Here is a 21,172-nt window from a genome sequence, read left to right as displayed (position 1 = left end):
ATAGAACAGCAAGGAAGGAAGTAGGGAATTACTGAAGACAAATGTTGAATTGAACAGTTTTGCCTGGGTGTAACCACTTGGTTCAAATATATATACATACATACATATATACATACATATTCACACACATAAACATATATATGTGTGTGTGTGTGTGTGTGTGTGTGTGTGTGTGTGTGTATTTGGTGCTCCAAACATACAAATAGAGGATCTAAGGAGATGTTTGAATTGGTAACATGTTTATCATACAAGGGGTTATCCCCCCAGTACTTTTGCTTAAGAAAATCAGGTATATCACTTGCTTTTCTGTTGCTGTCATGAAATACCATGACCAAAAGTGACTTATGGAAAGGTTGATTGGGGCTTATGGTTCCAGGAGAGTCCACAGTGATGAGGGAGGACATGACTGTGGGCAGTTGGAATAAGAAACTGAGAGATCACATATTCAAAATGAAACAAAGAGAAAACTGAAAGTAGAGTGAAGCTATATATTCTCAAAGCCCTTCCCCAAAGATGTACTTCTTCATCTGCCTCTGCATTTACAGGTTTTATAATCTCCCATCAACCAGGGACCAAGTGTTCATATACATGAGCCCTTTTTGACACATTCCTCACTCAAACCACTATAGCAGGCTGTGATGGCACGTACGTGTAACACCAGCACTGAAGATACAGAAACTGGGATCCCTGGAGCCCACTGTGCAGCAAGCTTAGTCTAAATAAGAAATCCCAGATCCCAGTGAAATATCCTGTCTCAGCAAGGTGGAGAACAACTGAAGAAGATGTCATTTTAGACCTCTGGCCTGCACATACATACACAAGTATACACATGTATTCACAACGCCCATGTAAGTTTGTCATCAAAGTGCTTCATAGAAAATACACTTAACAGACACAAGTCATCACAGAATAATGCCACTGATACAAAACTAAAATAACCAAGATAAATGTGTTGGCCCAAGGATAGATGTATATGCCTTCCCCAGGATAGATTGCATACTATGACCACTTACACACATGTATAATCAATGATTCGCAACTAAGATGCTAAATCAATGGGACAAAGAATAGTCTTTTTCAATAGTTTGAGAAAACCAGATAGCCACAGGCAAAAGATAAAAGTAGACACTTCCCTGAGACCTTACATCAAAGGTAATTCAAAGCAGAATGATGCTTTAATGTTACAGCCCTAGAACTCTTAGAAGAAAACATGTGTACATTACATGTAAGTCTTCATGACCTTCCATTTGGCAATGCTTTCTTAGATAAGGTACCAAAAGGGGGAAAGGCACTTTATAGATTAATATTCTAACATAAAGTTAATATTGTTTAGCTTACACTCACCAAAAACAAAACTGAAAAAGTATGATTCATAATGATACCTTAAGTGGAAATCAACCCACAGATGAGGAAAGTATTCAAACCCTTTTATCTAGTAGCTTACATCTAATGTATGTAAAGAACTCTGACAAGAGTACCCTGGGCTCTTGTGGAACTGTATCTTGCCTTGATAACATTTCTTTGAGGCAATCTTTAGGACTCCTTACTCTAACTTCTAATCTCCCTCCAGCAATAACCTCTGGGACCTTTCCCTAGCAGCTTTGATTTCCAGAACCAGCCAATACTGGTTTGTTGTTGTTGGGTTGGGTTGCATTTTGGTTTTTTGTCTTGTGGGTTGTTTTGCAATTAGGTCCATACTAATCAGCCATAATTTGTCAAAATTCTTTCACCAACATAGAGCTCTCTGGTCAATTTGTACTTAGAAGCATCCTACCACTTTTCCCTGGACTGTGCCAAGAAGAACTGGACAATGTGGTTCATTAAGTTGTGGACGACATCTGCGAGTTGACTGAGTGATGCCCGAGTGCCATGCTCAGGAAGATGCAATGGCAGCTGTCATGGTCATAGCTCATGCCTGAAATACCACTTGGGAAGTAGAGGCAAGAGAATCAGAGGCTCAAGATCATGCTTGGATACATCAGTTCAAGGCCAGCCTAGCTTCATGAGACCTGTGAGAGCTGCGGGGAGGCAGGGCACAAAGCAGGAACCACGCCCTCTCCCAAGTCAAGAAGTCTTTCAAGATGACAAGGCAAATAGGATAAAGTTCTGGAGGCCATAGGCACGATCAAGGCTCTGGAAAACTCAACAGCTGTGACGAGATCCTTTCTGATCTTCATGGTGGTTCTGCTTGCACAGCCTTCTATCTCTGTGCGCTCATAAAGCACTACTTTCCAGATGAGGTGAAGCTCATCAAGATGTGTCATCACCTGACCTCACGGGCTGGTGAGCTCCTAGGCTACATGGGGCATGTATCTCTTCCAACAAGAGCTCATCACCCTTTAGCACCACTAGAGGCCCCAGAGCCCAGCAGCCTATCTGCGTCTGGACCCTCCTCTGAGACTCTTGCATCAGACACCAGACAGTCTTGTACCTACACTGGAGCTCCTCCAAAGTCTTGGGTATAGTCAGTTTCTGTAGGAGAAGGCATGTAAGAAGTGTTTACCATCAAAGAAATGCAAACCACTCACAGCCATTAGGATGGTTGCCATCAAAGTCAAAGATGTTGAAGATGTGACTGATGCTCAGACTGAAAAGCCCATCAGAGACTTTAAAAGTTAACAGCCACAGCATAACTCAGCTTGGTACCAGGGAGAAACTCAGATGGGGGCACTGGTGGTTAAGAGGTAATAAAGGTAGTTATAAAGCAGAAATTGTAAACATAAATGAGAAACCATAAAGGATTATATCGACAAATAGCAACTAAAATGATTACACTAGTATTCAATGAAAAAAAGAAATAAAAAGGAAAGGCAAGAGGACTCCTGGGTATGGTGGAGGAGAGAGTTTATTGGAGATAAAAGGGAGAGCACTGCCTGAGGCAGACATGTGAGAGAGTACAGAGTGAACATGACTAGACTGGGCCAGGCCCTGTGAGGAGAGGTGGGGGTGGGGGAGGAGCCAGACCCAGGGGGTAGGGCCAGGTAACCAAAAAATGATAGGAAGAGCAGCTGGGGTGAGGAAATGCCAGGCCCTTACCGTATCAAAGCTGGAGAAGTTTGAAGTAGTGGGCAGGATAGGGAGTGAGGGATACTAGAAGAAGCCGGCAGCCAGGTCTGCTTTGACAATGTAGACACCATGGCTGACTTTGTCCCTGTTTTAAGACCTATCAAATATGTAAACTTGGGTTTCCCAGATTCAAAAGAAGGAAGCCAATGAAGAACTTCAATTTAGATTCTCTCCACAAGTCTGGCTGTGCGTCTCTGTACCTGCTCCCTTCTGCTTTCATCCCAGGAAGCCTCTATGAGGACGACCGGACAAGGCACCAATTCTAGGTCTCAAATCTATCCAGTCTCTGGTTCTCCGTCATCCAGACAATGTAGGGTAGGTCTTCCTTTCCGAGCCTCAATTAAACAAAACTTGGCCACTCCCACAAGTTCCAAACCAAAAAATATTCTCAATCCATTTTTTACTCAGAATCACATCCAACAATCAAGGTCAAGCCAGACGTGGTGGCTCACATGTTATCCCGGTATTAGGGAGGCTGAGGCGTGAAGGAGCACTAAGGTCCGGGCCACGATGGACTCCATAGAAAGACTTTGTCTCAAAAATAAAATATCATCTGGTTTTAGAACTTCTGAGCTAGGTTTCACACTGGACAGTTGATTGTTAACATCTATTAATATGATGTCCTAATTCAGTCCCAAGTGATGGAAAGAGACACAATCATTTGCTCTTTCTAGAATAAAATGCTTTTTTTTTTTTTGGATTTGCTTTTTTTGAGACAGGGTTTCTCTGTGTAGCCCTGGCTGTCCAAGAACTCACTCTGTAGACCAGGCTGGCCTCAAACTCAGAAATCCACCTGCCTCTGCCTCTGCCTCTGCCTCCCAAGTGCAGGGATTACAGGCGTGTGCCACCACCACCTGGCTTGGAATATTATTAAATACACAAGAATCTATGAAAAAGCAGTGGGAATAAAGAGAGCTCCTGTGCTATCCAATCAACACAGGGCACACTCATTGTTATCATTAACTGAAGGTAAACTCTAATCTCACCCACACTGATTCATGCAATAAACTCCATGCCTCCTGTGCTCTCCTTCTGAAACTAGAAATCCTACTACTAGGAGTCTGTTTCTTTTTATCTTTTTTATTTCTGCTTATGACTGCTGTCCATGAACTGCTGCTGTGGCCTTAGGTGATCCAAACATTTATGGAGTTTAAGCCAGAATTCTGGAACCAACCCTGTCCTCCTTAAAGTAGTAACATTGTCTTGTGTGGTCATTCACTCGGCAGCCTTCCTTCGCCCATGTACGTCCTAGTGAATATACTAACCTTAAAGGTGGTGGATGATCCCCAGGCCTGTGGCCCACCATGCATCTACCTACAACCCACCCTGCCAATCACCTCTCTACCTCATCACTCATTTTAAACACGGGATATTCTTTCCTCCCATCATTGTGTTGCTTGCAATCATTTCCTTTCCTGAGGGCCACCACCTTTGTAACAGCCCCAGAAGCCTGTTCTCATGCTGAATCTCTTTCCAGGCCTAAGAGAGCCTAAATCCTACAGCCCTTCCTCATGGTCCTGTCCTTCTATGAGTGACAGTGTGGCAATAATATATTCTTGTCACAGCACTGAAAGCAAACACCAAAGACTTCAGACTAACTGAACTCTTGTCTCACCATGTACAACTCAAAATTGCCTGGGAAGAAACCAGTAAGTCTTAAGATTTCAGCAATCATTGATTTAAAAAACAAAAAAACAAAAACACATCTGCTTCAAGTTATAGAAACAGTTTTAATGCAAATATTCAGTAGGGCATCTTTTGCATTCCTCCCAAAATCTCATCTCTTTCTGCTGCTGTAGGCATAGATGGCTGCACTCCATTTTGTCTTCTTTGGATCATGACAGAATTCTATACATAGGCATAAAAGAAAACACCAAAATCAGTCACATATTAAATGGCAATAATCTGATGGTAATTTTCAGTTGCTTCCTCAAAAAGAAAATACTAACACCTAAGTTTTAAAAGTCCAAAACCTACATTAGAAACTCCAGATGTTTCAATCTATTAACATTTACACTGAAGTGATTATCCACCCAGAAAGCATTGCTAGTGAGAGTTAGGTTAGGAAAATGCCATAAAGTATATATATATGAGTATATACAGCCCACTTACAAAAGCTATGCATAATTATTAAATGAAACTATCAGAAAAGAAAAAGGAAGAACCTGGATTCAGTAATCAGGGATATTTTATAACTAAAGATACTTTACTGAGTAAGACTTATTTACATTAAAGCTTGAGTCTTTTTTTTTTTGTTTTGGTATTTTTCGAGACAGGGTTTCTCTGTGTAGCCCTGGCTGTCCTGGAACTCACTCTGTAGACCAGGCTGGCCTTGAACTCAAAAATCCGCCTGCCTCTGCCTCCCAAGTGCTGGGATTAAAGGCATGCACCACCACCGCCCGGCTAAAGCTTGAGTCTTAAACCTTGTAAAAGAATGAAACAAGCTCTCAAGGATGCCATAGAGCTAATATACCACTCAGAAGATAAGGTCAGTGGTTAAGTGTACCTACAGCCATCACTGGGAAGACTGTGGATTATTGATTATTATCAGCTAAGCCTGAGAGCAGAATTTTACAAGAAGCTTGAGAAGCCGGCCTTACCCAGAATCGCCGGCAGTTTTTGTATTTCAAGAAGTAACTGGAACACCGTTCCCTGTCATAGTTATTTTCATCCATACATCTGGTAGAAGCATCAGATTCCTTAAATATGTAAGAGAGTCATCGTTTAACATGTAGAATGTGATCTACCCAAGCACAAAGACTTCTGAAGCAGTTTCCCCCGAGCAGATTACCAAATGGCTCATTTTTGATCACTGTAGTGGGTAGACTTACAAAATCCAAATAATAGCCAGAAATCACTCGACTTGAAAAGACATCTTTTTTTCCTAGCCTGGGCCTGTTTTCTAAGCACCTGAGCACCTGATCACATGAGTTTGAGTCAAAGCACTGATCGTGGTCATTTGTCCCAGGAGCTGAAGCTCTGAGCACTGCTACAGATGCAGCAGAAGCCAGCCTCCCACCACTCAGTGTAGCTCTCCTGGCTTTCCCCAGGTCTCGGTTTGACTTGATGTTTTGATCTTAAGGCTTGGTTTGAGATTCCAAGTAAATTACACAAGCAAATGATCTACATCAAGGCAACCTAAATTAACAGCACCCATCTTGATGCACTTTTGGCTATCATTCACTCCGTTATGCAAGCACACTATTACATAGGCAGCTTTAATAGTTATCATTAATGTGACTTCAAAAAGAAAGCAACACAGGCCTAATGGGCCATGAGTTTAAAATGAAGTAGGTACTAACAGTAATTAAGCTTAAGCTGCCTGAACTAGAAGCAGATTGGACAACAAGCTTCAAAGTGAAAGGTAGGACTATGAGAAGTTATCTAAAATAAAGTTCCGAATAGGCAGGGAATCTGCTTCACAGAGCTATTAAAAAAAAAAAAAAAAAAAAAAAAACAAAACTTGTCTAAACAATACTGAAATACTGAATACTGTTGGAAACAGACTATATAGACCAATGGATGCATAGTGTATAATGTGCATTTTTGAAAACCCCATAAAGGATGGTGGATTAGTGTTCCTCATAGCAACAATACAGCATTTACATTATATTTCTCAGGAATGGCAAGGCCACAACAAAGTGTTGCAAGCTATACCCAATTAATGTCAATAAAAACTTATTTTTGCAACACAATGATGTTTATAAGATCCCTTTGTGAAAACCATTAAGCTTAAAATAAGCTAATCCTACTGTGAACCCATGACTAAAGCCAGGTTGTCTCAAAGGCAGATTAAATAATTGCTGTGATTAAAACCATTGGTTTTAAATTTGCTGTACTGCCCCATGTTTAGACTAAAGACTTTCCTTAATGTTACATGTGCTTGTCAAATTTTACAGGACAACTAAACACTGTATATTTCACAATTAAGCAAAATTGAAGAAAGGAGTCTTTGTTAGCCACATTTTGGTCATTTTTAAATGTTATAGTGAAATAAAATACACTGGTCAGGAATATCTTTTTCACAGAAAAATATTTTATTCAATAACTGCGTAAGACAGATACCCACACAATTAAGATTGGTTTTCCCAAGTTAACACTCACAACAATGAAAAGCAAACCACCCTACCGACAAGCAAGGATTTATGTCAGGATCTCTCAGCCGCCGTGTGACCACAGGCATCTTGTCTTCTTACCTAAGGTAGGAGGGAGAAAAACATGTCAGAAGGAAACGACCAGAAAATGTCATCAGCCCAAGTACTTTTAATTTAATTTATCCACAAAATTTAATTCTCAAAGTAGAAGGTTCTCTGTAGGAAATAATAAAACACAATGGGTATATCAAAAAGCCAAGTCACCGCTTACTTAACATTCTAAAAAGCCATAGCTTAAAAAACAATTAGTAAATTATTTTAGTTCCAGGACTACCTTCTATTAAAATTAATACTTTCCATGGGTTGAAGGAGATCAGGGAATGCTACTGTGGCTCAGTAATTTTCCAATTTGGGTCTAAAAAATACATCTTTGGAAAGGTTTTATCCATTAAAGACATCACATTACAGCCAGTTAGCTATTCCAAGTCAAGTCATACACTTCATGAAGTCAACCAGTCAGTCATGGTCAAGGACAACTAACTGCTCATCAAACTCCAGTTCCTGTGAGACTGTACAATTCTCTTGCAGGGGAAGGGGTAAAAAACAAGTCACAATTATTTGAGAATGGGCTTCATTTGTCTCAATATATTGATATGGCATTGATGAGCCACCCACCATCTTTGAAAAATTCCTCTGCTAAGTTTATGGGGCTGATCTGGCTTACACAGCCAAATGCTGCTCTAGTTTAATCATTTTTCTACCAAAAAAGTGGAAAGTGGATTCCAGAGAAATAAGATAGTATAAAGTACACAACTCTACCGAATTTAAAAAAAAAAAAAAAAGGCATGGGCCTTTTCAGAAGTCCAAATTTTTGTATAAAATATCACAAAATATGTTTAACGAAATAATGTATATTCTGGAAAATTAATTCAAGCCCACAAACTCCCAATAAGTGAATGTATTCAGAACTAATGGCCATCCAGTCCAATTTCTTCTATTCTTATAAAGATCTGGATGTTTAAACTAAAAGAGCCCAACTTTTCCATGGGATAGAAAGGGTCTGATTATTCTGCAGTCCTTTAACTTAGCAATCACCAAATCATCACTTATTTCATGAGCTTCATTGAAAATATCCAACCAACAGAAGCATCTCGACAGGAAGGACACTCAGTAGAGTCCAAGTACATCTAGAAGCCTTTCCTCTTCCGAAGATAGGTGTTTACAAGACTGCCTCTTCCTGAGAGAATACTAGAACTAAGAAAATCTACAATCTTCTCCTTCTTATCTGTCCTGTCATGTCTCCACAGAGCTCCACTTGATTGTTCATACACCATGCATATAATAATCTCAACAATCTGATACAAACTGAAGTCACGATGCGTTCTGATCATGAAATTCTGTTCTGTTTCATTATCAGCAGCCAGAAATTCTTTAAAAAGTATCTACACAACACGGGCATCAAATTTGCTGCTTCAGCAAATTTCCCATTTCACTTCTTTTATTGTGGATCCTAAATACACTCTATACATGGATTTCTGAATGTCACCTCCTTCGTATGAATTCCTGTGTTAACAGTACAGGAAGAGGAAATGTCAATTTATATGGAGGAGTGTGGCTGAAGTGCAAGATGGAGTGCCCTGCTAAAGAGGCCTTATCTGCTTTCTTTTTGAAGGTGCAGGAATGAACAAGTGTTACAAGGCTCTACTCCTTCCAAGATGACATTCAGAAAGAAAACCAGTGTGAGGGAAGGCTGCAAACCCACAGCACATCCGAGAAGTAGTACTAACAGCTACTCTAAAGGGTAAACTGCTTACCAAAGAAGTTCCTGATTTCCCTCTCTCCTCGTAGTTTTGATCCGTAGTGGGGGAAGGGCACGATACTGAACAAGTCCAGGCCCCCAGGCTTCTCGGAGTCTGGCCTGTGAGTGGTTAAATCCGGAAACAGAAATACACAGCCGTAAACCTGGGTACAGAGAACCAGAGGCAAAAAGTCAAAGTACACACCACAGGGATCTGAGAGGTCGCAAAGGATGCGACTCCGGGACCGCACCGCCTTCCGAGGTGACGCTCCGCAGAACTGGACGGTGGAGAGCGGGCCCAGGTAAACAGCACAAAGGGGCTGGAAAGGAAGGGGGCAGCGGAGAGCGAGGACCTGGGGAGGGCGGGAGGGGAGTGACACCATCCGGGCTGCCCAGACCTGCATGGGGTCACCTTTCGCTGCCCGGGCCGGACGAATCGCGTGGTGTGAGCAGCCGCAGGAGCATGCCGCGGAGGGTTTGGCGCCACGAACTAGGGTCTGCCCTCGGCGGAGTGCTGTCGCGGGCCTGCCGTTCAGGGAGGGAGGGGCCGGAGACCACTCACCACAGGCCACCACACGGCCAGCACCCGAGCCGGCTGCAGCTCCAAACACGTCAGTGGCTCACGCAGCAGGACCTTAAGTAGCGCGCACCCCAACGTGCTGCCCCCGCGCCCCCCGTTTCAGCCTGTCCAATCCGCGCGCGCTGCTGCCGGATTGACAGGCGCGCGGAACTCTGCGAGGTTGGGGCGGGCTCAGTTCGCTCCGCCCCCGGGCAGCGGGAGGAGGGCTCAGGCAGGAGGAGAGGGTGGGGCGGCGTGAGACCCCGCCCTCTCCCCGCCCCGCCGCGCCCCCCTCCCTGCCGCCTCGCTCTTAACACTTTGGCCTGACGGGCAGCCTTATCAACCAATGAGCTCGTCGGAACCGGCGGCGGCCGCTCGGACTGGCCGGGCCCTGAGCAGAGCGTGAGGAGGGCGGGCACCTCGGCGGGCGGGGGCCAGGGCGGGCCGGCGGGCGGGCGCGGGGCGGGGGCGGCGGCCGAGCGGGCGGGGGGGAGGCGGCGGTGGGCGCGACGTCGGCGGCTGCGGCGGCGGCGGCGGCGGCAGCTGCAAGTTGAGCTGCAGGGGCAGCGCATACACTACAATGGCTGCTGGAAAGAGGCGTAAGGAAACAATTTCCAGGCCCGCCGCGTCCAGCCCGAAATATGAGAAAAAAATTATTAGAAATTCCGCGGGCGGTGTAAAGGCGGCGGACGGGCCGGAGGGAGGATGTTAAAGCCCCGCGGTGAGTTCTCCCGGGGTCCGGGGCGGCGGGGAGGCGTTTAGCGGGAGGAATATCAGGGTTATTTAAATTATGGGACTAGCCGAGGGGGCAGAGGAGCCGCGGCGGCGGCAGGAGGAGGAAAAGTTTGTGCTACTCCCAGCCCCTGCTCAGGACCCCAGAGAGAAAAATAATAATAAAAAATCAAATAAAATCGTGCGGCGGGGCTGCGAGGACTCCCGAGGTCGCTGCTGACAGGGCAGGGGGCGACGCGGCTGGGGACCCGAAGGTGAGGTCGGTGGGAAAAAAAAAAACCTTTTATTCGGGGTCTGGAAAGTTTGAAAAGTTTTCCTCCTCCTCCTCCTCCTCCTCTCTGGTGCTGTGAATATTGTGACAGCGGCAGCGGCAGCAGCGAGAGCGGAAGACATTAGAGACCCGAAAAATAAGGGAAAAATTAATATAAATTCAGTTTTGAGAGGAAACTCTCCGCGTTTTCCACCAAAACGTCCCGGGGGAAGGTCGCTTCCCAAAGGGCCTGGCGGAGACCCGCGGTCGGCAATATTTGGGGGGCACTGGGAGTGACTTGGGGTAACTTTGCCCCCTTTTCCGAAGAGGTTTTTCTTTTCGGGAGAAATGCATTTGTTTTTGCCCTCCTGCCCAGGTGGGAGAGCCGAGTCGGGGTGCGGGGTCCGCGGGGCGCCGGACCCAGCCGGGTGGCGGCGGGGGCGTAGGGGGAGGGGGTGCTAAATGAAAGCAGGAGATCGGGACGGAGCAGGGACAGCTTGTTGTCAGTATCATAAACAACCAAAATGGAGGGAGAACTCAGGCATATAACCAAATAAAAATTGTTAAAAAATCGCAAAAAATCCCTAAAAATCCGGGATGCTCCCCCCTTTCTCGCCAAAGGTAAAAGTGTGAACCGCCTTTCCCCTGAAGTCCATTTGGACTTTGCAGGGACCAAGGAGTTAATATTTATTTATTTTTTTAAAACTTTCGAAGGGCAAAAGCCTTTTATAACTCCACCGACAATGAGAAAACGTGAAAATCCAATGCAAGAGAAGCAGGGGGGAGGGAGGGGGAGGTGGTAGTTCAGAAACTACTAAACTTATTGGTAATGTGGACTGATCTGAGATAAGATAAACACTATATTTGCTATTTTATAACTCCCTTTTAATGATCTTTGAGGGGTTTGCTTTTTGGGGTAGGGAAAAAAAGTGATGCCATTTTCTTAATAGAGTTAATATGTGTGATTGGAAGAATAAACCTTTCCGGCTTTAGATTGCATTTTCGTCGCATTTATGCCTCGGGTTTTGTTAGTGGCTCCCTCCTTTCTTAACCGGGCTCTCCAGAGGAGGGGTAGAAAGGTGCTGTTGCCCAGAGAGACTGGAGGGCAAGACTGGCAAACCTTCTGGGGAGGGGTGGGGAGTTGTTTGGTTTCTCCCTTCCTGACACGTTTACTTCACCTGTTCGCCCTCACTAAGGAATGCTGGACTGAAGTTTTCTGGTTTTATGTATATAAAAGGATGGTGCCTCTTGCATCACATTGATGTTAGTGGGAAAGTGCTGCTGATGTTGGTTCCACGTGGGATCTGGGACAGAGCAGGGCATTTTAAAGGGACAGCTTCTCTTTTCTTAGGGTTTTCATCACCTATGCAGACTTACTGTCTGAGGACCAAAGGCAGAGGTGCTGGAAATGTGTGGTGATGGAAGAGCCTTCTCTTTCCATTACTCAAGTGCACCCACGTTTAGGAGTGATGGAGGGAGAGGAGGGATAAACAAGGCAGCAGAAGATGGAGATGTGTGTGGCTTAGTATTCATCCACGCTGTTCTTTTATGTAACAAGCCCTCCCAGAAACTTTTCATGTTACATTGCTTTGCTCTGGAAGCTGATTTTGGAAGGAATTGTGGAAAAATGGAAAAAGTTGAAGGTGTGTGGTGTAATGGTATAGCATTATTGAACACTTAAGAATTCTGTGCAGTGAGATCAAAGAGCCATGTAGCCTATAATGGGGGTTTACAGCCATTTTGTAAAATACCTAATATTCAGTTTGGCTTCAGGTATACTGGGGACTTCTGGTTAAAAGTTACAGGCAAAGTGGTGAAGATTCCTTAACCTTGTAAGCAGTAGACATTTCTGGGGAGGCGGGAGTGGCTGTCATGAAGACCATGGAAAAGTTTACATATACATTCAATCTTAAAGTCCATCCTATGCATATGTTATAACTTTGCACTTGGAAAATGAAAATGCTTGGATATCCTGAAACCTATGGATTTTCATCTTTTCAGCTGAAATGATTGTGTTTAACAGGAAATGTTTACTAATCATTAGCTCCTATCTGCTCTTGTGTCTTAGATGTCCACAGTATTTTCAAAAGGTAAAATGTGTACATTGTTAACTGTGTACTATTTAAGATTATGACTAATCTGGAATGGAAACTACTTATATTCAGTTTCCACAGGCATATGGAGTTTGGGAAATAAATCTCTATTTTGCTTTGTTTTTACAATTTATAGAAATGGACCGAAGTTAGAACTGAGTTTTTAGGCTTCTTAGGCAGTGTTCTCTTTTGCCATACTGCATAAAAATTATTTTGTGAAAGTCCATTGTGTGTTAGTTCCTGTTTCCAACTGAACCTTTCTCAGCACCTCTCTGTAAATATCTCCATGAAAACACTACCAGTGACCAGTGAGCACACCAACTTGTGGTTTCCCACTTTGGAAACAACTACATCTTTCTAAGAAGTCACTAAAGAAAGCACAGTGTCACAGATCACTGTTAAATCAGAATGACTTGGAAAGAGATTAAAAGAGTATCAGTGAAGAAGATAGCCCCTCCCCACTATAATCTTGCGTCCAAAGATTTCAGAATTCCACCATTACTTATAAAACCCTCTGAAGTTTATTTTGCATATTCATTTTGTTGCTGGCTCAAGATAGTTACTTTGACTATAAGTAGTCAGGATAATGCTTTGAGCTTAAAATACATAAGACTTTCAGATACTGAGCAGTTGCCACTTTGACAAACCAAATACTATTACTAATAAATTCAGTGACAGTAAAAGTCAAGGCGAATTTTGCTTTTGGTTCTGTGAGCTCATTGAGCTGTTTAAGGTGTTTGGGCACTTAAAAATAGAATCCCATTCTTGATTGTGAACCTCAACAGAAGTTCGCCCATTAAAATAGAGGTTATTCTTTCTCATATAGAGTGATATACACTTTGTTAGGGTTTGGTAAAACCAGCTCCTTTTTGAAATAAATTAAAAATATATATATACTCATAATGTCCAGATGAAAACCTGTAACTCTTAGAGTCGTGCTTAGGTAGGGAATGCCACAAACGCTGATTTGAATTGATTGTATTAAGGCTTTTTTGATGCCTTAGAAACCCTGCCTGTTCAACTTGCTTTGCTGGAAGTCCTATTAAGTTATACCAATTTGCAGAAATAATATAAGGATATCTCATGCTCCACATTCTTACTTCACTTAAAGGTAGAGAAACCCCACAGAGTAAGATTCTTATCTGAGACTTAGATGCCCAGTGTCACTACTCAAAATTCTGAAAAGAATATTTCTGCTGGGGTGGATGATTTAGTGGGTGTGGGCTAATACTGATAAAACCTCATATCTGTGTATTTATTTATGATAATCAAAATAGTTCAATAAGCAGACATTTTGTAGTTAAAGTAGGTAAATTTGCCTTTATCAATATAATTTGAAATTTTAAGAATGCTTTTTTCTGTTTTAGTATCAATTCAAAACTGGGAGATTTCCTTCATTATTATAATACTCCTGGTTGTTATTATGTAGATTTTCATATGATAGTCTAGAAATTTACCTAGTTAACTATTGTTTTCTAAATTAAGTGTGATGTTCCTATCGTAACTGGGATTTTAAAAACATGCAGCTGAAGCATGTGCCATGCCTGCCTTTGAAGTTTACTTCAGTAATCATGTTCCTCAAGTTGTAGAATCAAAATGTTCATCCTTCTAGGAATGCTTTAATATCATTTATTTGTAATTTTGTTCTTTCAGAATTTAAAATGTAAAAAAATTAGCTTGTTACTCATGAGATCACAGTTTCAGAAGGAGGAAAGTGTGTTGTCAAGCAAAAGCTAAGCAAGTAGATCTGTTCAGGGTTATAGGGGAAAACTGTCCCTTAAGCCATCATTTAAAGTGTTTTAAGAACCTGATAAACATTTTTTTTTTCTGAAACACAGACTATGTTGAAAGCATGTCAGTCATTGCTTGAAAACAAAGGTGGACCTTTATTTCTTTAGTTTGAACAGGAATTAATGTAAGCATATTTAAGCAATTAGTAAGTGTTTAGGTACCCTTAGAACAGTATTTACAAATAAGTTTGATTCGAGGGCAAGGTACATTGGATTGATGAACTGTAAGATTCACTATGGTTTCAGAGCTCATGAAGAAGAGCTCTTTTCCATCCTAACACAAGGACACAGTAGAAGTGCTGTTTTGTGGGTTTTTTGTAATCACTTCACTGCTAACCTTTTTAGAAACTCTCAAATCTGAAATCCACTGGTTTACTCCTTTTCCTTCACATCAAGGCAACTTTTATATCTCATGTGTAAATTTAATTTCAGGCTTAATTTGAGAAAGTAAATGAGTATTTCTAGGTTAAAATTTTTATGAAAAATTAGTGTGTAATTATTAAAATTTGACATTGTAAGAAATATATCTGTATAAAAGCTTAATAGAAATTATTACAGAGGCATAGTTTGATTTTTACTTTTAAATTCATTGACCTATCTATCTCCCTGAGGTTTGCATTCTATCTAGTGTGCCCCTCCTGTCTGTCTACTCCTTACAGGGGAGAGTTGACCAGGATATGATGTTCACATATCAAAGATATTTGAATGTTTTTGTATTCTGATTTTGTATATACATATATATATATATATATATATGTATTGGTGTTTGTCATTGATGGTGTCTTAAGGATTTTACTTTTTTAAAATGTACATCAAGTACAACAAATGTTACAAAACAAATAGTATCTCATTTTAAAGAAGTGAAGTAGTATGATATTGCACTAAAATTGTAAGTATTTAAAAGTCCCTGAATGTCTTGTAAACAGAGTTACTACAGGATCTTGATATTAAAACTAACCCCAGTATGTGCTGGGGATTTGAGATGACTGCCTATGAAAGTGTGCATGTGAGTGAGCTTCTGCACTTACGTCCTAGGTTCATAGGGAACGCAGTCTGCTAAAAATAGTCCTTTGACTTGTTTTTAAGTGCAATCTTTTCCTAATTTAAAATCATAGAAAACCTAGAAATGTGAAGATACCAAAGAACAAAAATATGGTTTTGATGCCTTTTAAATGTTAATACTTTTGAACAATGGAAATAGTTTACAACATCAGTGTAAACTAAAATGTTCAAAAATAATGCTGAGAAACCAGAAAACTAAGAATTTCAGACTAAAATAGTAATTATGGTAAATTTAAAATTCAACTTAGGTGAATAAAGAACAACCAACTACAACGCAAACCCACAAGTTTGCGAAAGAAAGAAAGAAAGAAAGAAAGAAAGAAAGAAAGAAAGAAAGAAAGAAAGAAAGAGAAAAGAAAGAAAGAAAAGAAAAGAAAAAGAGAAAAGGAAAGAAAAGAATCAGAGTGGTAATTTAGGGAATTTTATCAAAGAATATTTTTAGTACAAATTGCTGGATCTGTAATCACCTTTTGAAACAAGATTTCCAAAGCCTTTGCTCCTTCTCCTGTGGATGTGGATTAAACTGAATCCTAATAATGATTTCTAGTGATGATTTTAAATTCATTTTTAACAAAACAAAAAGGAAAAAGTCATTTTCTGCTGTTTTAAAAGAGATTTTAAAGAGCTATTAAATATGTAGCAATGTGAAATGGTCTGAGAGCCTTAGGAATCATTGAAAAGTACTTTCCTTGTTATTATCAGAAAGCTTAAAACTTTTTTAGGTTAGTAAAATAAATTTTAAAGCCTCAGTCTAAGAATAGTTTTGCTCTGTGGATTTTTTAAGGGCAATTTGAATAATTTCTTACAGCCTTAATACCACTTTAAAAACTTTGACAAGATAAAGAGAAGAGTATTTCATCAAAAAGATTGTTAATTTTTAGAATATTTTAAGGTGTAAGCTGCTGATTAAATGCATTTCTCTTTCTCATTCACTAGTTAGCAATTGGTTTTCTAAAGGAGAATTGAAACCTATTGTGATATCTGAAGTAGAATTTACCTCTAGCTCTGGAAACTGCTCAGAGAATGCAGGAGCTCTTTGCAGTGGTGGGCGAGAGAGAATTGTGGGGACTTGAAATCTATCTTTGAGCAGGAGGGTCTCATTTTAAGGTTTTTCAGTTGTTAATACTTAAATTATGGTCTCATACTAGTGTTGGTGTATTGCATGTAAGCTGTTTACAATCTTCTATGATATAGTTTCTGAGTATGAAAATATTAATTCTCAGAGTATATGCTACAATTAAAAGGCTGCCATCTGACTTTTGAAAAATATTCCATGTCTGATCAGTAGGCATTAGACTCTTTAAGAGACATTTTTTTTCAAACTAAAAATCAGTTTTTAAGTGAGTACTATAAATCTCTTGTGTAAAAGGCAGAATCAGATAATGTTCCAATCAGTTGTTTCTCTGAAGACACATCAGTCGATTGTTCTTAAGAAAGAGAATTTTAAAAAAAAACCAAAGCTGGAAGCTTAAGGTTGTTTGACTTTGCAGGTTCAAAACATCACCAATTGATTTTACTCTGCTAAGTTTTCTCAGTAAATCAGTTTTATTTCCTTGTATTGTCTTAATGCTATAATTACAGAACCCAAATTAATTCCGATCATGCCCAAAGAAGTTATAATAAAAATGTTCTAGTGTCTTGTCTTAAGGCAGTAAAATAGAACAGCACTTATATAAGAATGTGTTCTCTTTCTTAGGTTGCCTTTTGCATTTTTTACATATAATTTCTAGGAGTGTACCTTCTGAAGAAGAGAGATTAGCTGTATTACTTTGACATGAAATTTGTCATAATTTTTTTAAGTTCATGGAAAAAATGTTACTTTACATATTTGGGGAAGACATATCATATCTTTAAATCAGCACTGGTGCATCCAGTGTACCCGATTGCAAGCTCAGCCTTAAATATAAATTTGCTCTCCTAGTGCCTTTAAAATTGCTTAAGTAAATGTTAGAAAACATTCTTCCTGTGTTTTGGTGATTTGTTATTGTCTGGGATAATTTAATTTAGTAAATTTCTATCTCGGTTGTCTTTCTCTTCTAATATTAGTATTTTATTTGAAAATTGTTGGTAAATACGTGTGATTTCAGCATTAAGATAGAATCGGACGTACAGTAAAATAGGCTATCCCACGAGTGGTGAAAACAGCCTGCTGCTCCTTACTTGGAAGTCCCGGTGAGTACAGTGTGCATCTGTAGGACCGAGTGACAGTGGGTGCTCTGCTTCCTCTTAAAGCCTCTGCATCCGCAGACCTGATGCTGTGCAGATAGCTGATTTTATTCTCTCGCGCATTACAGCACTGTATGTGAAGATGTGTTGGCCATAATTGTTTACCCAAACTGAGATGAAAACAAACTATCAAATAATAAACTTAATTGGACAAAGAAGAGATTTAAATATTTATCTGAATAAATTGGTTTACTGGTGAAATGACAGAATTTTAATCAAAAGAATTGAGTTTTGTTCTTGAATCTGTTTTTCAGTCCCACAAGTTGTAAATAAAGTAATTGTTAAAAGTAATAATAATAATAACAATAATAAATCAAAAAGTATGGAAGTCTGCAAAAGGTCTTAAACATTTGTCCTTTGATAGTAAACATATTTTAAATGGCCAAAATGACGTCAAAGAACTTAGTATCTTCAATCATTTTGGTTATTTTTCTAAGAAAAGTAGTAATAGCCTAGTACCAAACTACACATGTGTTGTATTTAGGAGCTTTAATTATTACGTTTTTACTAGGACAGTGCTATTTCATTGTTTTTTAAAAGTACTATTATCAGTGTTTTCCTCAAAAGTCCTCTCTGTGGATATTAAGACTTAATTCAGTTTTATTAAAGCTTTTCGTACTACTTTTATTTCTTAAGAATGCCCTGTTCTCATAGCATGCTGTTCTTAAAAGAAAGTGCTGTCCTGAAGCACTTTAAACCATAGCTCAGGTTAGCTCAACATAGGCACTGCAGGTTTAGCTGTTCTGCTCAACATTGGCCCAGCGTCATACTTCAATGAAATTATACTCAGTTCACCCATTATGGTCACTGCGTGAATAGAAGGAAAAAGCAGCTGAGAAGAGAAGAAAGAATCCCGTTCCGAGGCTGACTCATGATAGCCTTCCTGCAGTCCATGAGTCCCTTGCCAGAATTAAAAGGAACTTGTTAATTAGAACCAAAATGCCCATGTGTCTCCGAACTTTCTTCTCCTCAGGATTCAGACACACTGGTGTGTTCCTTCCATTGGCATCCAAGTGTGCCTGCTGCTTGGCTCTGCTCTCTTCTCAGTGCTGCCACCCTGTGTATGGCAGTGCCGCTGCGGCAGGCACACATTGGCTGTGTTATCTATCCAGTGGAGAAGAAGCATGCAGGCTGAGCTGAGCGCAGACCCTGCTGTGTGCGCTCTGCCTCTGTGTGTGCTGCTGTACTCCAGCTAGGTTTTTAAAAGTTGTGCAGCTCAGAAGTACGGTACTCAGCTGCCAAAAAAGGGAGACTTTGGAAAAGCCTTAAAGGTAAATGCTGTTGTTTGTCTAATCTGCCGTTTCCCTAAAATAAAGCAGAGTTAGACTCGTGCTTCAAATGTGGCTTAGAACTAGTCAAGTGAGAACGCAGAGGTTCAGAGTGTAAAGATGAGAAACGTCATGAGATTTCTAATGTTGGCCAAGTTATAATTACAAGTTCTTCCTAGTAAAAGCAAAACCAAAACAAAACAAAAAAACAACAAAAAAAAAAGGTCTCGGTCTCTCTCTCTCTCTCTCTCTCTCTCTCTCTCACACACACACACACACACACACACACACACACACACACACACAGGATGGGGGACTGTTTCTGCTTGAAAGGAAACCTAACTTGATTGGTTACATTATTCTCTAAATCACTGACCAGCATGGCTTAAATGACGTCACCATCATTTTTAAGCGTCTATGCTGCGCTGCAGCCGTACAGCACTAGGGCTGGCTCACAGGGTTATTCACTTGCGTTTACCTGTCTCAGCTCATTTCGCTTTCAAAGCAGTCTGTGAGTACACAAGTGTGTGAACTGCAAGCACTAAGCAAGCCTCATAGACAGATTGCAGACGCTAATTATAAAGTGATTTCTTAGTGTAACCCTAAGTTATGTCAATACCAAGATCAGCATATGTACAGTTGTAAATAAGTTTCAAAAATTAAAATTTTAGACTTAAAGTTTGCAGAGTAGCTCAAGTTAGGAAGTGTTGTAAGAATACTTATTAAGAAATAAGGGATCGGTGAAAAAATGTATCTGTTTTGTAAGTTAAAGGAGATTTTAAAATGTTCTAAATCTAAGCTTTGTTTTACAGTATGGATGTCAGACACAGTTTCTTTCAGACAGATTTATGGCCAAACCACCTGATTTCAGAATGGTCACTGTTTCTTTCAGAAATTTTGAATGGTTTTGCTCTAGTAAACAATGTAATTCTGTATGGAAGCAGAAGAAAGTATTGGTTAGGTTGGATAATTTTAGATATTATGCTCCTAAAACCAAAATATATGGATAGGCTTAAAAGGAATCATTACAGTGTGTGTGCTGTCCCCTGACTAAAAGACCAAGTTCAAGTGCTTCAATTTGTCCTATTCCTCCTATTTAAGGGTTGGAAATCTCTTTCATCTCCATAAATACCATCTTATATTTTTAAAAAAATATTGCCATGAAAATGTGATTAGATTTTAAATCCGTACTAAAGTGTTACCACTTTAAAAGAAACTTAAAAAAAAAAAAAAACTATTTGCTTCATCTTGTTCCTCTTCATAGAAATCTCAGATAAGACTGGATCAGCTGGCCTTGTTTTAACTGCAATGTAAACAGTTGTGCAGATTTATCTAAAATCACACGATTTTACAGTGTTTTAAATGCAGAGTGTAACTTTCTCACCTTCACTCAGCTGCAGAGCACACTGCCACTGCTTAGAAAGATAATAGGTAGCTGACAGTGATCCCTTCTGTTGTGAGACAGAGTTAGCACTGCTTTTATTCTGCATGCTGAGGTTATACACTTTACTCTTGTGCTAAGGGGGAGACAAGGTAGGAAGGGTACCAAGGCCACTCTTTTGGGGTACCTGTATTATTGCGTACTTTTTTTGCTTGCTTTTAAAATTGCCATTTAGATGGTGGATAGAGATACCAAAAGAACACAAAGTTCGTGCGTGTTTAAATGTCCAGTGAATAATAGAGTTATCAAACACTATAGTGTTCTTGGGAGGGAGAAGGGAAACTCGAGATGGGCCTTGGGAAAGGCACGAGTTAGAAATAGGCAGAGAGAGAGAGAGAGAGAGAGAGAGAGAGAGAGAGAGAGAGAGAGAATGACATCTAGGTGAAAGAAATGGTTTCAACGGGAGCAGGAGGCAGAAAGATGTGCTGTTTGGCTGGCACCCCAAGACAGTCGGACCAAAGAGGGTGTTTCTGAGGTGATGCGTGTGCTGAGGTCTGACCAGAGCAAGCCCTCACAGCCAGCCTCTGAGTTTGCTCTGTGTACAGCAGAAAACTTTGAGCTGTTGGAGCAGAGGATTTGGGGTTAGGAAGTTTAAGGTGCCTCTTAATGCAGGAAGATGTGAGACGTATCTCCCACTTTGACATAGGAGCCTCTGCTCTGATATTTCCCATTAGGTCCATGCTCACCAGAAAGATCTGAACATTTATTTTCTTTCTTTTTTTTTTTTTTTTTTTTTTTTGGTTTTGGTTTTGGTTTTGGTTTTGGTTTGGTTTGGTTTTTGGTTTTGCTTTTG

At 40.5% G+C, this 21,172-nt stretch overlaps 2 protein-coding genes across 5 annotated transcripts in view; one reads left to right on the top strand and one right to left on the bottom strand.

The window, feature by feature from the left end:
- Positions 1-4,776: 4,776 nt before the first annotated feature.
- On the bottom strand, positions 4,777-9,627 carry Chchd7 (coiled-coil-helix-coiled-coil-helix domain containing 7). Of its 3 annotated transcripts, none has more exons than XM_052176028.1 (5): positions 9,357-9,627; positions 8,975-9,122; positions 7,196-7,262; positions 5,667-5,765; positions 4,777-4,914 (listed from the first exon to the last, which is right to left on the bottom strand). In XM_052176028.1, exons 3-5 carry the CDS (start codon positions 7,247-7,249, stop codon positions 4,810-4,812), a joined length of 258 nt encoding a protein of 85 aa, XP_052031988.1. In that variant the 5' UTR covers positions 7,250-7,262; positions 8,975-9,122; positions 9,357-9,627; the 3' UTR covers positions 4,777-4,809. The 3 variants fall into 3 exon arrangements, with proteins under 3 accessions (XP_052031988.1, XP_052031990.1, XP_052031989.1); XM_052176030.1 differs by having other exon boundaries at positions 9,371-9,627; XM_052176029.1 differs by having other exon boundaries at positions 9,521-9,627.
- A 420-nt stretch (positions 9,628-10,047) lies between these two features.
- Positions 10,048-21,172, top strand: part of Plag1 (PLAG1 zinc finger) — a 39,804-nt gene continuing 28,679 nt past the window's right edge. For both annotated transcript variants that reach the window (XM_052175421.1, XM_052175419.1), the window contains exon 1: positions 10,048-10,238. The gene's annotated coding sequence lies outside the window, so the exon portion shown is untranslated. The remainder of the gene's footprint in view (positions 10,239-21,172) is intronic.

This window comes from Apodemus sylvaticus, chromosome 3, assembly GCF_947179515.1.
Source record: "Apodemus sylvaticus chromosome 3, mApoSyl1.1, whole genome shotgun sequence".
Taxonomy (NCBI): Eukaryota; Metazoa; Chordata; class Mammalia; order Rodentia; family Muridae; genus Apodemus; species Apodemus sylvaticus.
This window is presented reverse-complemented; position numbering and strand designations above follow the sequence as displayed.

Excerpts from the sequence above, each read along its gene's own strand:
- Chchd7 (XM_052176028.1), bottom strand. The coding sequence starts at position 7,249 with ATGCCTGTGGTCACACGGCGGCTGAGAGATCCTGACATAAATCCTTGC. Across the intron at positions 5,766-7,195 it reads ACATAAATCCTTGCTTGTCG|GAATCTGATGCTTCTACCAG; the intron begins GTAGGGTGGTTT and ends TACATATTTAAG. Across the intron at positions 4,915-5,666 it reads AAAACTGCCGGCGATTCTGG|AATTCTGTCATGATCCAAAG; the intron begins GTAAGGCCGGCT and ends GCCTATGTATAG.